The 24411-nt window shown below is 36.9% G+C and overlaps 1 protein-coding gene across 1 annotated transcript in view; it reads right to left on the reverse strand.

The window, feature by feature from the left end:
• The window catches only part of EIF2AK2 (eukaryotic translation initiation factor 2 alpha kinase 2), an 81401-nt gene that overhangs the window by 53811 nt on the left and 3179 nt on the right, over positions 1 to 24411 (reverse strand). Inside the window, 4 exon segments of the mRNA XM_043986521.1 lie at positions 2653 to 2810; positions 7086 to 7212; positions 12611 to 12783; positions 17182 to 17296. Of these exon segments, the coding sequence (XP_043842456.1) occupies positions 2653 to 2810; positions 7086 to 7212; positions 12611 to 12783; positions 17182 to 17296 (573 nt within the window).

Consider the following 24411-nt stretch of genomic DNA (forward strand, 5'->3'; position numbering starts at 1 on the left):
AAAAAATTTTTGTACAAACAGAAGCAATGCATCCAAAATTAGAAGGGAAGCAGAAAGCTGGGAAACAATTTTTGTGGCCAGTGCTTCTGATAAAGGCCTCATCTCTAAAATATATAGGGAGCTAAATCAAATTTATAAGAACCCAAGTCATTCCCCAATTGAGAAATGGTCAAAGGATATGAACAGGCAGTTTGTTGATGAAGAAACCAAAGCTATCTATTCCCATATGAAAAAATGCTCTAAATCTCTAATGATTAGAGAGATGCAAATTAAAACAACTCTGAGGTACCACCTGACACGTATCAGATTGGCTAAAATGACAAAAAAGGAAAATAATAAATGTTGGAGAAGCTGTGGAAAAATTGGAACACTAATCCATTGTTGGTGGAACTGTCAACTGATCCAACCATTCTGGAGAGCAATTTGGAATTATGCCCAAAGGGCGATAAAGCTGTGCATACCCTTTAACCCAGCAATACCACTTTTGGGTCTTTTTCCCAAAGGAATCATGGAAGGGGGAAAGGGACCCACATGTACAAAAATATTTATAGCTGCTCTTTACGTGGTGGCAAAGAATTGGAAGTTGAGGGGGTGCCCATCAATTGGGGAATGGCTGGACAAGTTGTGGTATATGAATACAATGGAATACTATTGTGCTGTAAGAAATGATGAGCAGGAGGAGTACAGAGCAACCTGGAGGGTCTTGAGTGGGCTGATGATGAGTGAAGTGAGCAGAACTAGAAGAACATTGTACACAGTATCATCAACATTGAGTGTTGATCTACTGTGATGGACTATATTCTTCTCACCAATGCAATGGCACAGAAGAGTTCCAGGGAACTCGTGATGGAAGAGGATCTCCAAATCCAGGGGAAAAAAAAAAAAGAACTTCAGAGTATAGATGCTAAATGAACCATACTATTTCTTTTGTTTTTGATGCTGTTGTTTTTTTTCTATTTTGAGGTTTTCCATCATTGCTCTGATTTTTTTTCTCTTATAACATGACTAATGCAGAAATAGGATTAATGTTATTATGTGTGTGTATATATATATATATATATAAAATCTATATCCAGATTACCTGCTGTCTAGGGGAGGGGGGAGGGAGGGGAGGGAGGGAGAAAAATCTGAAATTGTAAAGCTTGTATAAACAAAGGTTGAGAACTATCTTTACATGTAACGGAAAAAAAAATAAAATACTTTATTAATTTAAAAAAAAAAGGAATGATGAACCTGGGGGCAACTAGGTGGTATAGTAAAGCACTGGCCCGGACTCGGGAGGACCTGAGTTCAAATCCAGCCTTGGATACTTGACACTTACTAACTGTGGGATCCTGGGCAAGTCACTCATTGCCCCACAAAACAAAACAAAACACCCCCCTCCAAAAAAGAAATGATGAACCATCAGATTTCAGAAAAAACCTGGAAAGACTTACATGAATTGATGCTCAGTGAAATTAGTGGAACTGAAAGAGCATTGTACACAGTATCAACAACATTGTTTGATGATCAACTGTGATAGACTTTGCTCTTCTCAGCAATACAATGATCCAAGGCAAGGACAAAAGGCTCATAATGGAAGATAATTTCCTCATCCAGAAAAAGAACTATGGAGTCTGAATGCAGATTGATGCATACTATTTTCACTTTTTGTTGTTGTTGTTTCTTTTTCATGTGTTTTTTCCTTTTGTTCTGATTTTTCTGTCACAACATGACTAATGTGGAAATATGTTTAACATTGTAATGTATAACCTATATCAGATTATTTGTTGGCTTTGGGAAGAGAAAAGGAAGGTGAGCTGGAGAAAAATTTGGAACTCAAAATCTTACAAAAATGAATGTTAAAACTATCTTTATATGTATTTGGAAAAATAAAATAAAAATAAAATACTAAAAAAAATAAGATGCTTCTGTCTGTGTTCAATCAATATTAGTTCTTTTTTTGGAAGTATATATTATTTTGGGATTGTCTTGGATCATTGTATTGCTGAGAATAGTCAAATTATTCACAGTTCTTCATCAAACAATATTGCTGTCTCTGTACACAATGTTCTTTTGGGTCTGCCCATTTCACGATACATCAGTTCATACAAGTCTTTCCAGGCCTTTCTGAAATCATCATGCTTGTCATTTCTTATACCACAATAATATTCTATTACCTTCATATACTACAGCTTATTTAGCCATTCCCCAAATGATGGGCATTCCTCTGATTTCTAATTCTTAGCCACCATAAAGAGCTGCCATAAATATTTTTGTACAAATGGGTCTTTTTCTCTTTTGGAGGAAAATATGTTATTTTCAAAAAAGAATTTTCACTATTTCATTGGTTTCCATGACCCCTCTCCCCCTCAAAATAATTTGTCACCGGGTGACTATCCTTCTAGTGATATGCTTCTCCACAATTAACTAAGTAGGTCCTTAGAAAACAAATTCTGTTACTACAGTGATATTTTAAGCCTGAGGACCTAGGGTCTCCTCCATGCCACAGTGAAGCATTAGAGTGGGATTTTGTGGAGTCTTTCCATAAAACATAATAAAAAATAAAGAGTAAAATTCTTAGAATTTCTAAAACATAAACCATGAAAAAAAACATATTGTTAAGACAGAAGCAAGAATTAAATAAAGGAAAGGACCAAAATAATCCCTCACCTTCGAAGTCCAGAAGATTCAAATGCTGCTTGTGTATCGAAATCCAGAGTGAGTTTCATCTTTTGTACATGCCGATTCAGAAGATCAATATAATTCATACTGAGTGATGTTTTGCGTTCTGAGACTCCTGAGTGTTCAGATGGTTGAGAACTCATATTCTACAAAGCAAAAACTTTTTAGAAGGCTTATTCAACTCTTCAAAGTTTTTCCTCCCTAAATAAAGTGACTTCATGAATGATACAAAATGTTTCCTGGACTTCTGAGTCACATGAGCAACAAGATGGAGGGCTAGACATTTCCTCTAATCTCCATGACCTCTCAAACCACTCCAAATCAGAAATTATATGCCAAAGATAAAACAACTTCACCTGCTCCATGGTCTAGGACACCCAGAATCTAAAAGAAAATTTTTTAAAATCTCAGGAACTGATGCTCACTGACCCTGAGATCATTCAGTAGCTCTCCCCAACTTCCCACACTACTGGCAACAAGACTGAACTAGCAGACCCAAAGACTTGACACAGGCTTACATCAAAACTGCTTTCCAGTGCCATAGAGACCTTAGCTCAAGGTTGTGGAAGTTTGCTTAGACCTCAACAGCCAACTGGGCCATAATCCTTCTGAAGCAAAAGCCTGGTGGGGACTACAACTTGGAAGTGCCAGTGCTGCAAAGTGCTAAACCGGTGATACCAGGGGAAATAGGCTCTAAATTCCCAATACTAGGAAAAGCAGGCTCTGAGCTGCTGGTGCCAGGGAAAGTAGATCCTGAACTTTGGATGCTGTGCCAGAGAATTAAGGAACAGAGAGAGAAAGAGGTCACCAGGATTAGATACCATGCATATGGGGAGCTAAATAGCACTCCACCAAACCTGAGGAAAAGAGCAGAGCATTCATCTAAGGACAGTTCTGACCACCCAAAAGTCAGCTGGGGCAGAGACCTAGGATAGTAAACCATGAATTGCCCAATATTGGAGGAGGCTGATATGCTTTGAGATCTAGGCTACAAAGAAACCATAATCAGAGGGGAGGGAGTAAGGAAGTGAGCAATAAGGAAATAAGGAAGGTGGAGGGAGGGGCAATGGGTGGAGGCACCTAAAAGTACCAAAGATTTTAGGGAAAAGAAATCTCAATGACTTTGAACATAAACAGATAAATCAACAGTAAAAACAGTAACAAGAGAAGGAAATACGGCTTCCAGATCTAGTAAATGAGTTTAGGCATCTATAACTAAATACTGCAAAATAGAGGAGAATGACCCAACACTTGATGAGATAGATGACCCTATGGAATTTGAGGAGAACATACAATCATAGAATGCTGTTCTTGAGTGGTTTAAAAGAGAAATGAGAATTATGAGAGCAGAATTTATGTCCTGCACAGCAAAAATAATAAGCAAAATATTAAAACTTGAGTCTTCAATAGCAAGCCTCACCAAAGAAACAGAGAGAACAACAGACTGGGAATGCAAATCCACAGAAAAGAAGAACAACTTAGAAGAAGAGAAGCAAAAAACAAGAATATTAAAAGAAAGTATGTCCATTATGCAAGAAAAACTACCTACTGGGTAGGTAGAGATAACTTAAAAATCACATATCTTCCAAAAGAACATGACAGGACAAGAAACCATTATGAAGGAAATAATAGGAACTTCTGAATATAGGAAATGAAATTCCAATAGAAAGAATGAACATATTGCCTCCAGAAGAAAAAAACACAAGGCTGCAAACTCCAAGACACACAGTAGTTAAATTAAACTGTTCAATTCAGAAACAAGTTCTATAAGTCATCAGGAGAAAGACATTCAAATACAAAGGAAAATACATTTGAATAATACAAGACTATTCTGTACCTACTAGAAGGAGGAGGAAGAATTAATAACATGTTTCAAAGAGCACTGCAGTTCAAGATGCAGCCCAGGGTGATCTATTCTGCAAATCTGAGTTTAATCATACAGAACAAAAAAAAAATGGACATTTAATAATAAAGCATAGCATACTATTCTAGTGACAATATTGCACTAGTTTCTTCCTTGGTTTATAGTCAAACAAATTCCCTCAACCATGGTTTCCCTTTCAGGTTCCTGGATTTCCTTAATCTTCTTAATATACAGGTCTATTCTACCCCACACTGAATTTATTAATAAGCTAACTTTTTAATAAAATATAACCCTCCAAAGCCATATTCCAATTATGGTTGTTACCAGTTCTCATAATTTTCTTGTATCACTCTCATTTCTCTTCCCATTTTTCCTCTACCTCTCTTATTTTATTTTTTATTTTTTAATTTTTTTGTGGGACAATGATGGTTAAGTGACTTGCCCAGGGTCACACAGTTAGTAAGTGTCAAGCGTCTGAGACTGGATTTGATCTCGGGTCCTCCTGAATCCATGGCCAGTGCTTTATCCACTGTGTCACCTAGCTGTCCCCCCACCTTACTTTATTTTTCAAAGTCCTTTTTGAGTCTTTTCATGGCCTGAGACCAATATATATTCTTCTTGGAGGCTTTGTATATAGGAACTTTGATTTTGTTGTCTTCTGAGGATGTGTTTTGATCTTCCTTGTCATAATAGTAACTTTCTATGATCAGAATTTTTTCTGTTTGCTCATTTCTCCAGCCTATTTATTGCATTTGATGCAATAATGATGAAGTAGGGCTCTACTTCTAGTGTGGAGGGCACACTGTCCCAAGCATCGGGGGTTTTCTGCAGCTGTTTTCATAGATACTTCTAGGGATTTCTAAGTTTTCAGTTCTTCCAAGGTAGTATGATCTAAGGAGAGATGTGTTCACTACTTTCCTGACCTGTACTCTGGTCTGTGAGTCACCACAAGCCTGCTTTTCTGCCCTGGAACTGAGAGTTGCTCCTCCTCCACTGTGGCCACAAGCTCTGGTGTGTTAGTGTTCCTCCCCGCCCTGCAACGGCCACCCAGGACTGGAACCTGGATCCAAGTATAGGCAAAGCAACAGAGTCCTGCTTCAGTGCTAGCAAAGTGACCCCTGTAATCTCCTTCTGGCCAGTTGTTCAACCCCCTTACCATCTGGGATCTGTGCTGGCTGTGACTGTGCTGGTGTGGCCTGCACTATACCGTACTCCACTCTCACCCAGGTGCAACAGACCTTTCCTGCTGACCTTGTAAGTTGTCTTTGGCTGGAATATTATTTCACCCTGTTCTTTTGTGGGTTCTGATGTTCCAGGAATTGTTCTGTGGCATTATTTGAAGGTATCTGGAGGAGTCATAGGGAGAACTCAGGCAAGTCACTGCCTTTCCTCTACTATCTTGGCTCTGCCTCCTATCCTACCAATCCTCAAGGAAACTTAAATTTGTTTTCTTGAGTTAGGATCTGTAGTTCACCTTGCTTGCTACTCATAATTGTATATTTATATATGGTCATCTGAAGCCACTGCTTGGCTCTTAAATTTTGTCTTCCATGAATTTTGGGGCATCTCTACTGCTTTTCTTCTGCTTATACTAATGTTATTCTCTTTATTATCTATCTTGCAGGATTGTTTTTTACTCTTCCATTCTTCTTCAGGTTCAAGGTCTTTGTTTAGATTTGCAAAGCTCCAGGGAAAAACTTTTGGTTCAGATAAAATGAGATAATATTTATCTATATAAATGCTAGCTATTACTGTTGGTATTACTATTAACAAGCCTTGGAGCTACACTTCATCCCTGACCAAAAGTCTGTCATTCCATTAGAAATCGAAATTTCATTCTCAGATACCATCTTAAATCTTAGACACTAATCCCCCAAATCTGCCTTTCTTTTCAGAAGTTGTTGGCTTCAATAAGTAGGAACAAATAAAATTCTTAATTTGCTCCTAAGGTATTCATATTTCTTAGTATGATAATTAACCATGTATTCTAGAGTCCTTCTGGGCAGTATTATTTGTAGTCACATGTGTCAGCCGAGGTATGTAGTCATCCAGTTCAACAAGCCTGGACAGTTTTCTGAAACATGCCGACTACTAGCCTCAAACATCTCTGTAGTTGTTGTCAATTCAACAAATAACTGATGAGTATTCCTCTTCAGGAAACCACTAATTGCCACCACTCATCTTTTCTTCCTTTCCTTCATTACTAGATAAATTCTCAAGCTAATGGCATTTGTGTGTCCATATCAGCACCAGCTCTATTCCTCTCAGAGGGTTGAGCTCCCTTCTCTTCCCCTTTTTCTTTGGTGTATCATATTCTTCCAACATCATTATTATTGGGATCCCTATCTTCCTTTTCTGGTATTACAGGCATGGAACACAGTCTGTATAAAGACCCTGAGAGAGGACAGAGATGGGAACCTGTTCTGCTCCATGTAGGGACTTGAGCTCACTTAGAATACTGTTCTTTTTAAAACTTTTACAGGAGATTCTGTTAAGTTTTTCCCTCAAATCAGCTTAAAAGGGAATTCAGATAGGGAAAAAAGGGAAGGTAACATACCTGTGAATTGTTGGATAATATTAATTGCTCATATGCATTCTTGGCTGCAGACTGTTTTGCCTCCTGTTTATTAGATCCCCAACCAACGTCATAGACTTTCTCCCCAACCTTGCATTTACAAGAAAAACTAAAAGAAACAATGGAGAAAAATAATGATGGTATTTAATAAGTTAAATATGAATAAGAATATTTAATATCAGTACTTTAATGTTTACAAAGTGCTTTACATATAACAACTCATTTTATCCTTACAACAACCCTGTAAGGTAATTGCTAGTACTATTCCCATTTTATAAATAAGGAAACTGAGGCTCAGAGAAGTTAAATTACTTTGCCCAGAGTCATATAGTGAATAAGTTCTGAAATAGGATTCAGACTCAATTCTTTCTAACTCCACCTCTAATACTCTATCCATTACCTCATCTAGATGCTTACTTATATATTAATAGATCTCAAAGTAAAATCCAATCTTTTCTTTAATGTTCCAGAATCACAAAATTTGAGAGTTAAGAAAGTATGCCAGCTATCATATAATCCTACCTCTACACTAAAGGAATTCCCATTATCATATATTGACAAAAATATCATCAATTCAATTAAGCAAATATTAAGTGTCTACTGTATGCAGAACACTGTGCTAGGCATTAAAGGAGATACAAATTTTAAACTAGACATGATCCTTGTCCTAATGGAGTTCACAGTTTAGTAGGGAAGCATCACATACTCTAACACCCTGGAAAAGCCTCTACAATATAATACATTATAAATACAGTAGAAAGACAAGTCAAATGTTACATGGGATGAAAGAAAAAACATCACTAATAACTGTGGAGATCGGTGAAGTCCTCCTAGAAGAGTTGACATTTAAAGGCTTTAGAAGAAGAGCTGGGCTTAAAGGATTTGTAGGAATTTGATAGATGGTAGGAGTGAAAGAGGACAGAGGGCACTGGTAGTAGATTAGACACTTCAAAAAGATGCAATCAACAAATATTTATTAAGGGTCATCTATGTCCCAGGCATTGTGCTAGGTGCTGGAGATACAGGTACAAAGAATGAAACCATTCATATTCTCAAGGAATTTGCATTCTAATGGGGTTATAACTTTTGTTTTATCTTTAGTTTATCTGAAATAACAGTGTCCTAGTATCCTGAAAAAAATTTCTGAGAAGAATAGTTTTGAGGTAAGAAATGGGTGTAGGCAAGGAGGCAGGAATGCATAAATAATGTCCAAGGGATAATCCACTTTCAGAGTCAAGTTTGGCTCTAATATAGAGAATACAAAGGGGATAATAGTAACATTAATAATATTAATAATATAAAGGGGATAACAAAGACAATAATAGATAAGGTTGCAGAGGTAAGATGGTGCCATATTCTAAAATCAAGTTAAGGAATTTGATGAGTTTAACTTGGAAGACAATAGGAGCCACTACAGAGGAGTGACACAGATAAGGAAACCGAGCACTCTTTCTATTATACCAAGCTACCTCTGGTAATAAGGAAGATTAAGTTTGGCAGCAACATGAATGATGGGGTTAGAAAAGAGAGGATCACATTTTATTATAGAGCCCAAGTATGACTTTGTGAGATAAGGTTCATTTTTCCTTTAGGAAAGACAAGTGATTTCCTCAACTTGCAGAGGTGGAGGAATACAATCAGAATTTGCAGAACACTGTATAATCAGAATTTTTTGAGGTGTTGGCTATTTTGGCCCAAAGGTTTTTTTTCTCTTTTCAATTTCTTGTTATATGGGATGGCTCTGGGATGAAGGAATAAGGAAAGGATATGTTGAGAAATAAAGAGTATATAAAAACAAACAATTAATTCAATTAAATGAAAATAAATAACCTGTGCTCTATAATTTAAAATTTCAAGAGTGACTAAATTGGTCTTAAGTAAATGACCAAGCTTGTTTGTGCTATCCTGCTTCCATCTTCCAAGCAATTTCCAACTTTCCCTTCTGCTTTATTAGAAGTTTTAGGTCAAGTTTAATAAGCAGAGATCATAGGAACATGACTATTTTGGTCATCCAATCTAATCCTTTGGATAAAAATTAATTAAGCAAAATTATGAAGTTTTGAAATCTAGCAAACTAGTTATTTAAATGAAAAAAAATGCATCTCCGCTCAGATATTCCAAATGAATGAGTCCTCTATATTTTTACAAAATCATCTATAACCATTGGCTCAAAGAACCAATTGTATAGGACTGTCTCCTCATTTGGTGGAGATAATTATTCAATGTCCTGTGCTGGTATGAGCAGTGGGAGGAACTGGTGAGAGCTGGAGAGAAGAGATATTTGGTCAGGCTTCCAGTTTTGAGAGAGAAGATGCAACCATTCGACTGTGTAGGGAGAGAAAGATTCTGAAAAGAAACTAACATGTAGAGGAAATGATAATCTCTATCCTAAAACTTCTTACACTAGTGACTTTAGGGAATTTCCCCTTGGGTAATATCTGAGATTCTCTTAATTTAGTTGAGTAATCTCATTCCGAATGGGAGGGCTTATTCACTCTGTATTGTTCAGTATATATTCTCTTAGTATACTTTCTCTGATTTTTGTTTTGCTATTGATTTTATTTTTTTTTTTTGGTGGGGCAATGGGGGTTAAGTGACTTGCCCAGGGTCACACAGCTAGTAAGTGTCAACTGTCTGAGGCCCGATTTGAACCCAGGTACTCCTGAATCCAGGGCCGGTGCTTTATCCACTGCGTCAACTAACCACCCCCTTGCTATTGATTTTGATATTGAGTTTATGTGATATTTGCCATGTATATTCATTGTGGGATTGGCATTTAGTGGTAAGGGGTTCAAGCACTGGATATTTAGATTGGGACTTTCCCATTAAAAGATACCTATCAGGGCAGCTAGGTCGCATAGTGGATAGAGCACTGGCCCTGGATTCAGGAGTACCTGGGTTCAAATCCGGCCTCAGACACTTGACACTTAACTAGCTGTGTGACCCTGGGCAAGTCTCTTAACCCTCATTGCTCTGCAAAAACAAAAAACAAAACAAAACAAAAAGATACCTATCAGGAGTGCAACTTGAACCTCAAAATTACTTACCCTAGATTAACAATATTTAAGAGAGAAAACAGATATAATTCCAGCCTGATACTCCCTTTCTCTTAGGAAAAGTAGAGTGGCCAGTATTTGGCCTTACCTCTTGATTTGCTTGCTGGCAGGAATCAAAATCTCCTTTGGAGAACAGTGGGAGGATATGCTAGAAACCACTATCCTTACATCTCTGTGAGATGCATCTAGACAAACCTTGGCACACAAAATCTATTTGGACAAAAAACATGCCCTTACACATCCTTGTGTAATTAGCATCTGGTACCTGTCTACACCACCTAAGATATCATCTGTCCACATGGAAGACACTAAAGAGCAACATCCAGGAGAATCATGATGAAAGGATACATAAGGAAAATACCTTGGAAAGACTGGAATATGCATAAAGAAAAACAACTTTAAAGGCTTGACAACTGATTGATGCAATAGCAAACCACTGGAGCCACTTTTGACTTCAGAAATGGATATCCATGGTTTCTTTAGGAAACATCCTGCCTGAACCAAATGTCACCTGCTCCTCTTCTGAGTCTGGACAAAGCCATCTCTCTGACATATCTCAGGCCACAGAAGTTTGGTTAGGCTCTTTAAGTAAACAACAGCATCACACTGTTTCAGTGAAGTAGCAGCCCAAAGCATGGGATCTGCATCATTGGAGGTCTGCTCACTTTCCTGGGTCCTGACACAGCATTAAAGCTATTTCTGTGACAAACAATTAAGCAGAAAATCTTCAAAGCTCCTGTGTGGAGCTGTGTGGAATTTCCCCTTTTCAAGCTCTAGATGGTGCTAAGGAGCAATACTGAAAGCTTAGCCACCTCTTCACAGGGCCGATTCTGATCCTGTCAATGATCCATCAAAGGACTTGGGGAATCAGGAGAGTCCTCTTGTAAGGAAAATAGAACTCAAACTGAGCTTTGAAGGGAGCTACAGATTCCAAGAGGCAGAGATGAGGAGAGAGGGCATTCCAAGGATGGAGGAGAGCCTGTGCAAAGGCACAGAGCCAGGTGTCGGCCAGTTGGATTAGAACACAGAATGTGTTAGGGGGAGTACTGTGGAATCGGTCTGGGAATACAAATTGAAGCCAGACGGGGAAAGGTTCTGAATGCTGAAGAGTTTGTATTTTATCTTAGGGGCAAAAGGAAGTCACTGATGCTTCTTGAACAGGGGACTGACATGCTTTAAAAATAGCAATATGACAACTATGTGGAGGGGGAAAACTGAAAGAGGAGGAAGGGTGAGACAAAGGGGAGGAAGGGCATTACATATGAGGCCAGCCCCCTTTAATAAAAGTGATTTCTTTCTTCTCAAATTTTCCTAGAGTTCTTGATCTCTTATTTGCTCCATCACAGTCTCCCTTGTATCACACTTATTTATATATGCAAATTTATATACATATACATACATGCATATATGTACATTAATCCTCTTAGGAAACTGTAAGCTTCAACACCACTTCTGTGATCCAGTGACATTAGACACTCCATCTCCAGGGTCCTCTGATTGTTCCCCATGCCTCAAATACTCTTCCTCTTCATTTCTGCCTCTTGGTTTCCCTGGCCTCCTTCAAGTCCCAGCTAAAATCTCACCTTCTACAGGAAGCTTCTTCTGATGCTGCTTAACGCTAGTGCCTTCCCTCTGTTTAAGGGAAGCTCTATTTACCTCCAATTTACTCTATTTGTACATCATTTTTTCTATGTTATCTCCCCTATTAGATTGTGAACTCCTTGAAAAGAGGGTCTGTCTTACCTTTCTTTGTAACCAGAGCATTTAGCAAAATGCCTGGCCCAGAGTAGATATTTAATAAAAGCATACTGTCTATATTGTTTTTTATTTTTATACATCTAGTACCAACTACAATGCCTTGCACAAAGTAAAGGGCTTAATGAACATTCAGTGTATTGAATCTTTTTAAGAATGTCCAACTTTCTTTACTCTAATTCTGTGCTCTCTAAGAAATGTCCTGATCTGTATTTTGGTCTCCTGGAGGTACCACTCAAACAGGAAGTATGTCCCATGCAAATAACAGGTACCTCTTCTCTTGCCAGATACATCTTCCATCTTAAATGAACAAATTGGGCATTCTCATTTATAAATTAGTTTCCTAAGTTTTATTAACATGCTTAGAGCTTGACCCCTTCTAAGCGGACTAACAAAATCAATTTTCTGAACTTGCATAGCTGAGAACCTTAGACTTACCTTGACCCCTGAGGGGAGCTTCACCAAGGTGGTGAGCGCGCGCGCACACACACACACACACACACACACACACATATTTTCTCTCTCTCTCTCTCTGCCTAAATCAAGCAACTAACCTCAATCTTTACTAACCCATAACTGAGACAGTGCCTCATTGCTAACAAGTCATGGTAATAAAACATGAAATAGCTCTAGAAAATTAAAAAAGAGATCATGTTATTAACACAAAAAGAGAAAAAAAGTAAAATGACACCTCACCTTGGATTACCAGAAGGTCTAAACTCAGTCTTTGTATCAAAAGCTAAAGTGAGTTTGTTCTTTTGCGTGTACTCATTTAAAAAGGCTATATAATTTGTAATAGGTGACATTTTTACTTCTGAGACTTCTGATCGTTGCAGTGGCATAGATGATGATGTTGAAGAGTTCACAAACTATGAAATAAAAACATTGTATAACAAAAATGACTTTTGATTCTTCATTTTTCTGAATAAAATGACTACATGAGTATATTAAACATAACTTTGTAGATTTCTGCTAAAATTGATTTTCTATATATAACTTAGTCAATGAGAATTAAAATTGTATTTTCACTAAAGTATGCATGGGAAGGGAGTAGCATTATGTAATTAATAGAATGCTGGACATGGAGTCAGGAAGACTTGGGTTCAAATCTTGCCTCTGACACTCATTAACTCTGAACAAGAGCAAATCATTTAATCTCCCTCAGCTTCAGGCAGTTAAGATTTCTCTTCTAAATTAAGGGAACTGCTTCCAGAGGAAGGTATTTATGGATATTCCATTCCTGAAGTAATCACCCACAGGAATACAATAATAGTTAGGACTTTTTTTCTCTCTCTCCCTCTCTCTATGTCTATTACTTTTTCTTAACATGAATCAGCAATTCAATGGGGCAGCCAAAAAACCCCCCAATAACTTAAGTGACATAGGGCTGTGTGATGAGAGACACAGCTTATAGAACTAAGGAAGTGATAGTACTTCTGTACTCTACCTTGGTCACACCAGATCTGTAGTTCTGGTGATTAGGGTTTAGGAAATGCATTGATCCAATGGAGAGTGTCCAGTGGAGGCAACCAGGAGGGGGTAAAAAGTCTTGAGTTTATACCACATGACTTGAGGGAGGTATGATGGTTGTGTTCAAGTGTTTAAGCTGCTCTTATGTGCAAGAGGGAGGCAAATGTAGGCTTGAAGTAAGGAAAAACTTCAACTTGTTGTTCAATCATGCTCAACTCTTGGTGACTCCATTTGGGGTTTTCTTGGCAAAGATACTGCAGTGGTTTTCCATTTCCTTCTCCAGATCATTTTACAGGTGAGGAAACTGAGGCAAACAGGGTTAAGTGACTTGCCCAGGGGGGCAGCTAGGTGGTACAGTGGATAGAGCACTGGCCCTGGAGTCAGGAGGACCTGAGTTCAAATCTGGCCTCAGACACTTGATACTTACTAGCTCTGTGACCTTGGGCAAGTCACTTAACCCTCATTGCCCAACCAAAAAGACAAAGTGACTTGCCCAGGATCACACAGCTAGTAAGTGTCTGAGGCCAAATTTGAACTCAGGTCTTCCTAACTCTATACCTGGAGCTTTTTCCACTGTTCCACCTAGCTGCCCCTCCTCTTGATTAGAGATGTCCAGAAGTAGAATGAGTTGCCTCTGGAAGCAATGGGATTGCCCTCCTTGGAGGTCTTCAAACAGACTGCCCAACTATCATCAGGTATATTACAGTAGGGATATCTTTCAGGTATTGGTTATACTACAAGACTGCTTAAATGCTCTCTCAATTCTAAAAAATTCTTCAGGGGATAAGAAGAAACAGGGGCTCCCAAGTCAGGGACAAACAGGTTCTGAAGAATACTGTAATAAAATAGTCTTTCTTTGCTTTAGAAGCCATATTGAAAATTTGTGCTGAGTTAGCCCAAGGGCCATTGGCTGGCTGCTCTCAATACCTTTTTGCTTTGAGGTGCTTAATAAATTCCTTTAAATTTTCTCTACCTGCATTTGGTTCATTATTGAGGGCAAAAGACCAAAGAAAGATTGTCTTTTTAACAATTTTTAGCAAGTCAGTTAGGATGACACTTCACCTAGGGGTGATCAGTGGGGAATTTATTCTGACTCCTGCAGCTGGCAAACTGGGCCTTTGTCCCATGGTGGGAAAGAACGGACTCCCCCTGACATAAGCTTGCCATCCTGTGATGGGAGAATTGAACTTTCCAAATTCAGGTAAGATAATGAGGAATAGGCCCCAAATCCAAATTTTGATTTTTTTTCTCATTTGTCCATGAAGAACAGAAGCAAGTGCCAGCAGAAAAGGAAGGGTAAGAAAGGAGCTTGCTGGGAGGTATCATTTATTTGTAAGGGAATACTGGTATTCTTGATGGGATCAGGTTGGGGTTGCCCCCTTGGTGACTCCTGGGTAGACAAGATGCCAAGGCTTCAACATGAGAACCCTACTGAGTTTTATCTTCTGAGCTTCAGTGAGCTGTGGTGATTAGGAAAGTTGTGGGGGGGAAAAAGAAGAGATTTTTTTAAAAGGAGAAGAACCTATATGTACAAATATATTTATAGTAGCAATTTTTGTGGTGGCAAAAAAAACCCAACAGGAAAATGAGGGGAATGGTCAAACAAGTTGTGGTATATGATTGTGATGGAATACTACCGTGCCATAAGAAATGATGAACAGTATGCTTTCAGAACAATCTGGAAAGACTTAGATGAACTGATGCAAAGTAAAGTGAGCAGAACCAGCAGAACAGTGTACACAGAATTAGCAATATTGTATGCTGACAGCTATTTTCAGCAATACAAAGATCCAAGACCAATTCTGAAAGACTTATGATTGAAAAATGCTATCCACCTCCACAGAAAGAATTGATGGAGTCTGAACACAGATCTAAACATACTCTTTTTTTTTACTTTATTTTTCTTGGTATTTTTTGGGGGGGTGTCTGTTTTCTCTCACAACTAATAATTAATTGCTAATATGGAAATATGTTTCACATGACTGTATGGGTATAACTATAGAACTATATCAAACTGCTTGCCATCTCAATGAGGGGGGAGGGAAGGGAAGGGGAGGAGAAGATCTGGAATTCAAAATTTTTAAAAAGAATATTAAAAATTGTTTTTACATGTAATTGGAAAAATAAAATATTTAAAATAAAAATATTTTTATTTTATTATCTATTACCCAATTACATGTATAAAATTTAATCATTTTTTAACATTTTGAATTCTAAATTCTCTCCCTTTCTTCCCCTCCCCCTCCTAGACTACTATGATCATTTATTACTGTGTACTGTGTACCTAATATATTCCACTGATCCACCACTCTATTTCTTAGCCTGTACAGATTGTTTTGATGATTACCACTTTATAACATAGTTTGAAATCTAAAACTACTTTTCATTGATTCCCTTGATATTCTTGATCTTTTGTCCTTCCCAGATGAATATGGTTACTATTTTTTCCTAGCTCTATAAAATAATACTTTGATGGTTTGATTGGTATAGCACTGTGTAAGTAAACTAACTTAAGTACAATTGTCATTTTTATTATATTGGCTCAGCCTACCAATGAGCAATTATTATTCCTCCAATTGTCTAGATCTGTCTCTATATGTGTGGAAAGTGTTTTGTAATTGTATTCATATAGTCCCTACATTTGTATTGGCAAGTAGATTCCCAATAATTTCTCTATCTCTTGCTGCTGGGTTTTATTGGTAGGATGTAGTAATGCTGGTAATTTATGGAGGTTTCTTTTATAACTTTGTTTTGTAACCTATAACTTTTCTGAAGTTGTTAATTCTTTCAACTAGTTTTTTAATTGATTCTCTAGGGTTCTTTAAGTATACCATCATATCACCTGGAAAGAGTGATAGTTTTGTTTCCTCATTGTCTATTTTTATTCCTTCAATTTCTTTTTCTTGTCTTTTTGCTATAGCCAACATTTCTAGTATGATATTGAATGAAAGTGGCGATAATGGACATTCTTGCTTCATCCCTTATCTTTTTGGGAAGACCTCAAGTTTATTCCCATTATAGATAATGCTTACACTTGGTTTTAGATAGATATTACTTATCATTTTAAGAAAAGCTCCATTTATTCTTATGATTTTTAGTGTTTTTAATAGGAATGCATGTTGTATTTTGTCAAGGGCTTTTTCTGTATCTACTAATAGAATCATATGATTTATGCTGTTATTGTTATGGATATGATCAATTATGCTCATAGTTTTCCTAATATTGAACCAGCCCTACATTTCTGGAATAAATATCACCTAGTCATTGTCTTTGAGATATATTGCTGTATTATTAAGGAAGAGGTTCTTCACCTAGGGTACATTTATCAATAGATTTCAGGGAGTCTGTAATCTTGGATGGAAAAATAAATTACATCTTCATTTTCACTGTCCTCTAAGTGAAATTTAGCCTTTCCTTAAATAATTTAAAAACATTATTTTGAAAAGAGATTCACAACACAAAAATGTTAAGAATGCCTGATTAAGGAAATAGTTGTTGAGATTGTCAACAGGGGAGACCATATCATTAATTCCTATTAGAGTCTGGTTACTTAGTCTTCTTTCCATTAAAGTTAAGATTTAAATCCTTTAAATGGATGCTAGCTCTAGCTATATTCTTATTATTTCCACCTGGAAAAATACTTTCCTAGGATGCTTTAGAAGCACAGGTTTACAAACCCACAAGAAAGTTTGAAGGTATTTTACACACAGATATTTTTCCTCACAAGCAAATTGTAAAGTAGATTTAAGAGAAAACAATGCTTATCCCTTGTAAAGAAAAAAGTTGAAATGGCTCACCTCTTCTTCTAGAATGTCAAGAGCATGTCTGGCAGCATCATTTTTTGCTTCTTTCTTTGATCTACCTTTACCTTCTGGAAATTCTCTGTCTCCTATTACAGCTTTGAAGGTAAACCTGAATGTGGGGGGAAAATTCACATGATTTTACACAATTAAAGCCTATTTTAAAGGATATCATCTTTAGATTCTTTTCAATTCACCCCCTACTTCCTATGTTCTCTACTGAATGTACTGTGGTATAGTGAAAAAAACATTGGATTTATCAGAAAAATGTGAGAAAATTTGTATGAACTGATGCAGAGTGATATAAGCAGAACCAAGATAACATCCATAATGACTACAGCAATGTAAATCATCACGAAAAGAAAACTGAATGCTGAATGATGGAAAAACTAACTGATGTCCTAGAGAAGAGATAAAACCTACCTCCCACCTCACTGAAGAGAGATTTGGTACTAATAGGATAGAATACAGTATAGATTGTCAAGCAAGAGCTTTCTGTATAAGATGATACTTAGTTGCTTTTCTTTTATGCATGAAGGTTCAATCTGGAGAAGTTATGGGAAAACACAGAATTATAGGATCACAGATTTAAAGCTGGAAGGTATCTTAGAGGTTATCTAGTCCAAATCTTTCATTTTACAGATGAAAACTGAGGTTTGGAGAGATTCAGTAAGTTGCTCAAAGTCACACAGCTTCTAAGTGTCAAGAGTTCTTCCTAACTCCAATTCCAGCACTCTATCTAATACACCATGATGAATATGACAAAAGGCATAAATAAAATATAGTAAAACAACAACAAAAAAACACTAGATTTGGAATCTGAAGATCTAAGCTTTAATCCCAGCTCTCTCAGGGTAGATGGAAGGAAACAAATAAGCAAGGAAGGAAGGAAAGAAGGGAAACAAATGATAAACCCCCAAAGACAGAGTTTATGGGTAATTAATAATCAATTAATTAATTAGACTAGCCAGGATTCAACAAATTGATAGTGGTTTTTCTCAGTAACCAAAGATGCCAAGGGAAACCCTAAAATGCCTTAAATACTAAAAAATTCTGAAAGGGAATTCCCCTAAGACTTATATGAACTGATGTATCATAAAGTGAGCAAGCAAAAATAGAATGATGTGCACAGTGACAGCAATATTGTTTGATGAAGAACTATGAATGACTTTATTCTCAGCAATACAAGGATCCAAGACAATCCCAAAGGACTAATGATAAAGCATACCATCCACCTCCAAAGAAAAAACTGATACTGATTGATCACAGACTGAAGCATGCTACTTTTCACTTTCTTTCTTTTTTTTCTTTTATTATAGTTTTCTTTTGTTGTTGTTGTTGTTTTTTGGTGAGGCAATTGGGGTTAAGTGACTTGCCCAGGGTCACACAGCTAGTAAGTGTTAAGTGTCCGAGGCTGGAGTTGAACTCAGGTCCTCCTGAATCCAGGGCTGGTGCTCTATCCACTGTGCCACCTAGCTGCCCTATTCTGGTTTTCTTAAACAAAATGACTTAATATGGTAATGTTTTACTTAAGTGCACATGTAAAATCTATATCTGATTGCTTCAAGGAGGGGAAAGGGGAGGGAGGGAAGGAGGGATAGAATTTGGAACTCAAACCTTTAAGTAAAAATGTTTATTACTGGGGGGGGAAAAAGAAAGAAAAAAAGAAAAGGAATTCCCCTAATAAGTGAAAATCAACCTTGATTAGTGGATATTTAATGAGGAGGTGGGCTAAAAGTCTGCAGCTCCTCCTACTTAGGATGTGGCTTGATCATAAGACTCAGAAGCCTCCAGCAATCTGGGCAAAGGAATCCATCTCCCTCAGGACCTTTCTGGCTGGTTTTCTCTTTCATGAGCTGAATACCCTAAACTCTAAAGGAGGGGAACAATACAGGGCTTCCTTCTTTCAAGGCAAGGGCTTGCTCAGACTGGATTTTGTTTATCCTCTAAACAGAAATTAGGTCTCCTAGTTGGGTAGGTTACTGCCCAAGATTGAGGAGCATGCATGTTGCTTGAGGGCTAGGAATAAGCTCATCAACCAGCCACATCCTTCAGAGACCACTGACCTTTTTACAGGAGCTAGGCCTTAGAGAAAATAATAGGAGAAACGCCTGAATTGCAATTTAATAATTAGTTATTAATATAATAGTGTAATAATAGTTTTTCTTGGAAGGAAGGAAGGAATGACTAAATGTCTAGTATTTTTCAAGCGTTGTGCTAAGTGCTTTATAAATATTTTTTCATTTGATCTCTATAACAACCCTGTGAGGTAAGTAGTATTAATTATCCCCATTTTATAGCTGGGGAAACTGAGGCAAATAGTTTAAATAACTTGTCCATGGTCATACAGCTAAGAAGTATCCGAGGCTGGATCTGATTTTCATATTTTCCTAACGGCAGGCCTGGTGCTCTATTTACAGCACCACCTGCCTCACTCACTAAATTAAAGCTTCTTAAACTGTGGGTCACGATCCCGTATCGGGCAGCATAACTGAGTGTGGGGATCGCAAAACATTTGACAACACTAAAAGGTTATGTATACCAATTTTATATACCTATATACCCCAGGTCACATAAAAATGTCTCAGGCAAGTGTTGCGAGTGGAAAAAGTTTAAGAAGCCCTGCACTAAATTACAGAGCTAGAATTTTTTTTTTAATCTATAAAGTATTTTATTTTTTCTTACATGTAAAGATAGTTCTCAACTTCTGTTTATACAAGCTTTCCAATTTCAGATTTTTCTCCCTCCCCCCTCCCCTAGACAGCAGGTAATCTGATATAGGTTATATATATACATAATAACATTAATCCTATTTCTGTATTAGTCATGTTATAAGAGAAAAAATCAGAGCAATGATGAAAAACCTCAAAATAGAAAAAAAAAACAGCATCAAAAACAAAAGAAATAGCATGGTTCATTCAGCATCTATACTCTGCAGTTTTGTTTTGTTGTTTTTTTTTTTGTTTTTTTTTTTTTGGATTTGGAGATCCTCTTCCATCACGAGTTTCCTGGAACTCTTCTGTGCCATTGCACTGGTGGTGAGAAGAATATAGTCCATCACAGTAGATCAACACTCAATGTTGAGGATACTATGTACAATGTTCTTCTGGTTCTGCTCATCTCACTCATCATCAGCTCACGCAAGACCCTCCAGGTTTCTCTGAACTCCTCCTGCTCATCATTCCTTACAGCACAATAGTATTCCATTGTTTTCATATACCACAACTTGTCCAGCCATTCCCCAATGGATGGGCACCCCCCCAACTTCCAATTCCTTGCCACCACGTAAAGAGCAGCTATAAATATTTTTGTACATGTGGGTCCCTTTCCCCTTTCCATGATTTCTTTGGGAAAAAGACCCAAAAGTGGTATTGCTGGGTCAAAGGGTATGCACAGCTTTATTGCCCTTTGGGCATAATTCCAAATTGCTCTCCAGAATGGTTGGATCAGTTCACCAGAGCTAGAATTTTTTAAAAAAATAATCATTTGTGGGGCAGCTAGGTGGCGCAGTGGATAGAGCACTGGCCCTGGATTCAGGAAGACCCGAGTTCAAATCTGGCATCAGACACTTGACACTTACTAGCCGTGTGACCCTGAGCAAGTCACTTAACCCCAATTGCCTCAAAAAGAAAAAAGATCATTTGTAACTTCTGAGACTTGGTTTCTTTAAAATGAGGATAATAATGTTTATATGGTACACCTATTATGAGGAAAATACTCCAAATCATAAAGAGCTACATGACTTTGTTATTATTCTACATCATTCAAGTCATCAAAAGAATGATGAAATCAGTAGATTTTAACACAGTGTGCCTAGCCTCTCTAATTAGTGCAAGTATCCTCAATATCTATGGAGATAAAATGTACTTTTCTCCATGATCCTGTGGAAGTTATCAGTCCAACTTCTGGCTCCTCCTTACCCAAGGTAAGGTGGGTAATCTTGCTCAGCGTAAAGATCAGGAGTCCTTCACCTAGCGTTGATGAACTCTTAAAAAATTTTTTTTGATAAATGTATTTCAATATGATTGATTTCCTTTGCAGTCTTCTGTGTTTTTTAATGGATTTCATCTGTATTTTATTTTATGGATTTAATTTTTTTTTTCCTGAAGAGGTCCAAAGGCTCCATCAGCTTGCCAAAGGAATCCATGATACAAAAAATACCCCCTTGTATAGATTAAAGAGCTAGAAATGCTGGCATGGATATTTTTCATCCAGAAATGTAAGCTCTGTTTTGGTTTTTTTGGGGGGGGATGATTGGTTTAGTTTTGGTTTTTTGGCCCAGGCTATACCCTGCAATACTCAGCTTTTCATCCAACATTTACCAAAGGTTCATCATGGTCAGAACAACAAACTTTAAACAGTTGAGAATATAAAAGAAAAAGAAAAGATGGTTCCTGACCTCAGGGAACTCACAAACCAGCTGAGGAGACATTACATACAGACTTGAAGTGACTTAAAGACACTCAGAAAAATCAGAATCTAAATTAATACATAGTCAGCATTTAACTCTCTGAACCACATGAGAAACTGTAGGTAATCTCAAGGAGTAGATATTAAAAAATAAATAAATTCAGATTGGCATGTGTTTTTTAAGTTACATTTGAGTAAGAGTTTATCTCTTGGAGATTAGGCATGGGGAAGATCAGAATTTACAACATTTCAAAAAGATAATGAAACCACTTGTGGTAAGATTTTGCTGTATAAAGGCAATTTGGAAGTACATTTGACTAACTTGATATCATCTGACATACTGACTTTTGTTTCATGTTTTCAAGTCATGATATTGTGAATATTATCATGTTTCTAAATTTTCTTGTCTTATAAATTCTGGGAAACCATTGTATAAGAAATGTAGTTAAAAGGATGGTAAAGGGGGCAGCTAGGTGTTGCAATAGATAAAGCACTGGCCCTGGATTCAGGAGGACCTGAGTTCAAATCCGGCCTCAGATACTTGACTTACTAGCTGTGTGACCCTGGGCAAGTCACTTAACCCTCATTGCCCCGCAAAACAAATAAATAAATAAAAATTAAAAATAAATTTAAAAAATAAAAATAAAGGATGGTAAATTGTGTCACTGGACAATATTACCTCCTTTCAATTTGGGTACTGTGAAATTATTGATTAAGTTATTTGAGGCTATTGCTATTAGGTAAAATATATAAAACATTTAATTAGGCATATTTTAAAGGGGTAGAATGGATAATAATTGCTTACTTTGAGGGGAGGGGGAACAGGGAGGGTGAGAGAGAAACACCTTGTAAAAATTGACAAGGTTCTTAAGCAAGGTCCTAAAAACTTTATCAGCCCTGAGAAAGAATTTGTGTACTAATTTATTTAGGAAACAGGATCCCACTCTTTCATTACAAACACTCCTACTGAATATGAATAAGGGGAGGAAGTGGGGGGGGATTTTGAGAGTGTACTTATAGTATAGAAATGTTTTATGTGATGATTTGCTGTTATGATAAGTGTGAAGTTAAACTTGGAGTGGTTTGTAAAGATCCCAATTTAAAGATTTTATTTTGTCTTAGGGGTTAATATAACTTAGGAGTGGCCAGTGTATTCTGAGAGCTTCTTTTTGAGTAAACTACTATATATTCATTATCCATATGATTTTCCATGATATATTTGCTTTGTTAAATTCTAATAACTGCCTTTTACATCAAGGCAAGTTTTAAGCTATATTTAAGAAAGGGAACTAGTAGAAGAAATAAGCATTAAATAAAATTTTTGTGTGGTTTTTTAGAAGGCCTGATAAATTTTTGTTTGCCAAATAGTTTTATTGTAACAACATGAGAGTAATTTGTTAAAAACTACATCCAGCCCAATGCATAATTAGTGAAATTTACTATATGAGGTAAAATCTTCATAGAACTATAATCTAATATTATTCTAAGTTTTTATTTCAAATATGATTGTCTGAAGTCAGTAGTCTACCATCTGAGGAAAATGCCACAAGGGAGTGATCCTGGATTACTACAGGTGGATATTGATCTCTGGGACGATGTTGGCATCCTTTTGACTCAGTTACCCTCTATGTTACTTCCTTTTAAATAGGAGTACTTCCCACCAGGTTAACCCTGATTCTGGCTATAATGAGGTGGAATTTTTGCTGCATGATGACTGTTAACTGTGCTTCTTACCTAAAATCAAACAGGAATAAGGATGCTTTATCCCAGTATACAATGTGTTGAGTCATTCTGTGCTCTTGGATTAGGCCTGGAGTACTAGTATTGCTATTATGATCATGTCCCTGGTTCTTCCATTCATAAAAAATCTCTGTATCCAGGGCAAGCTAAGCTGTGATTTTTATGATGAATCCTGTTGTTGCAATCCTGAACAACTGATGTCTAATTCCTTCAGGGTGGTGGTGGTGGGAGCACTGAATCTTCCCAAAATAATAATTATTAATAATTATTTCTCACAACTTTCTGTGACATAAGTTAGCAAACACCATGTTGATATATTTGAGAAATTCAAATACCTGTTAAAAAAATCAAAGCTTGCCTTAGACCATACCTAGGTAGAAACTATTGTGCTCAGATAAGCTTGGGTGGGGTCTACATTCTTTCTCCTACATCTTTTTGACCAAAATTTGAATGATCTAAGTCAGTATCCCAAGACTTCATTTCAATATAGGGGGTCTTTGCTCTGAGAGAGATATACATTGACCATCCCTTTATTAATAACCTACTGACCTATTAATAAAATAATTAAATTACCCAGAAACTGTCTCATATTTTAAATTTTCACAAAATTAAATGATAATGGAGTCAACACTAATTTAGAAAAGTACTCAACTCTAGCTTACATGTCTTCTTTGGTAAATCTTTAAGAGAAGGACTCTTTTTACAAGTCAAATTTTCAAAGGCTTTTACAAGACTCTTCAGCCTATTGTTCGCTATGTTTATATGAGGTATGGAGTTTAGAAAAAGATGGAAAGAGCAAGAGGTATTTAAGAACTGAAATTCTCTGAAGTTTCAAGTGAGCTATGAGTTCCTAATTTGATATTTGTCTTATAGCTCTATTGTTAATACGATCAGAACCACAAGATTTCAGCTTGTTTTTATCACACGAACTGGTTTCTGGAGAAGTAGAATCTAAGAAACTGTATTAAAGTGTATTGAGATTTATTCTGTAAAAGATTTTAGCAGGAACATCTAAGAATCTACAAATGACATAGAATAAGAGAAGCAAATCTACTGAACAGGAGACTTCTTCAGAGC

This window comes from Dromiciops gliroides, chromosome 2, assembly GCF_019393635.1.
Source record: "Dromiciops gliroides isolate mDroGli1 chromosome 2, mDroGli1.pri, whole genome shotgun sequence".
NCBI lineage: Eukaryota > Metazoa > Chordata > Mammalia > Microbiotheria > Microbiotheriidae > Dromiciops > Dromiciops gliroides.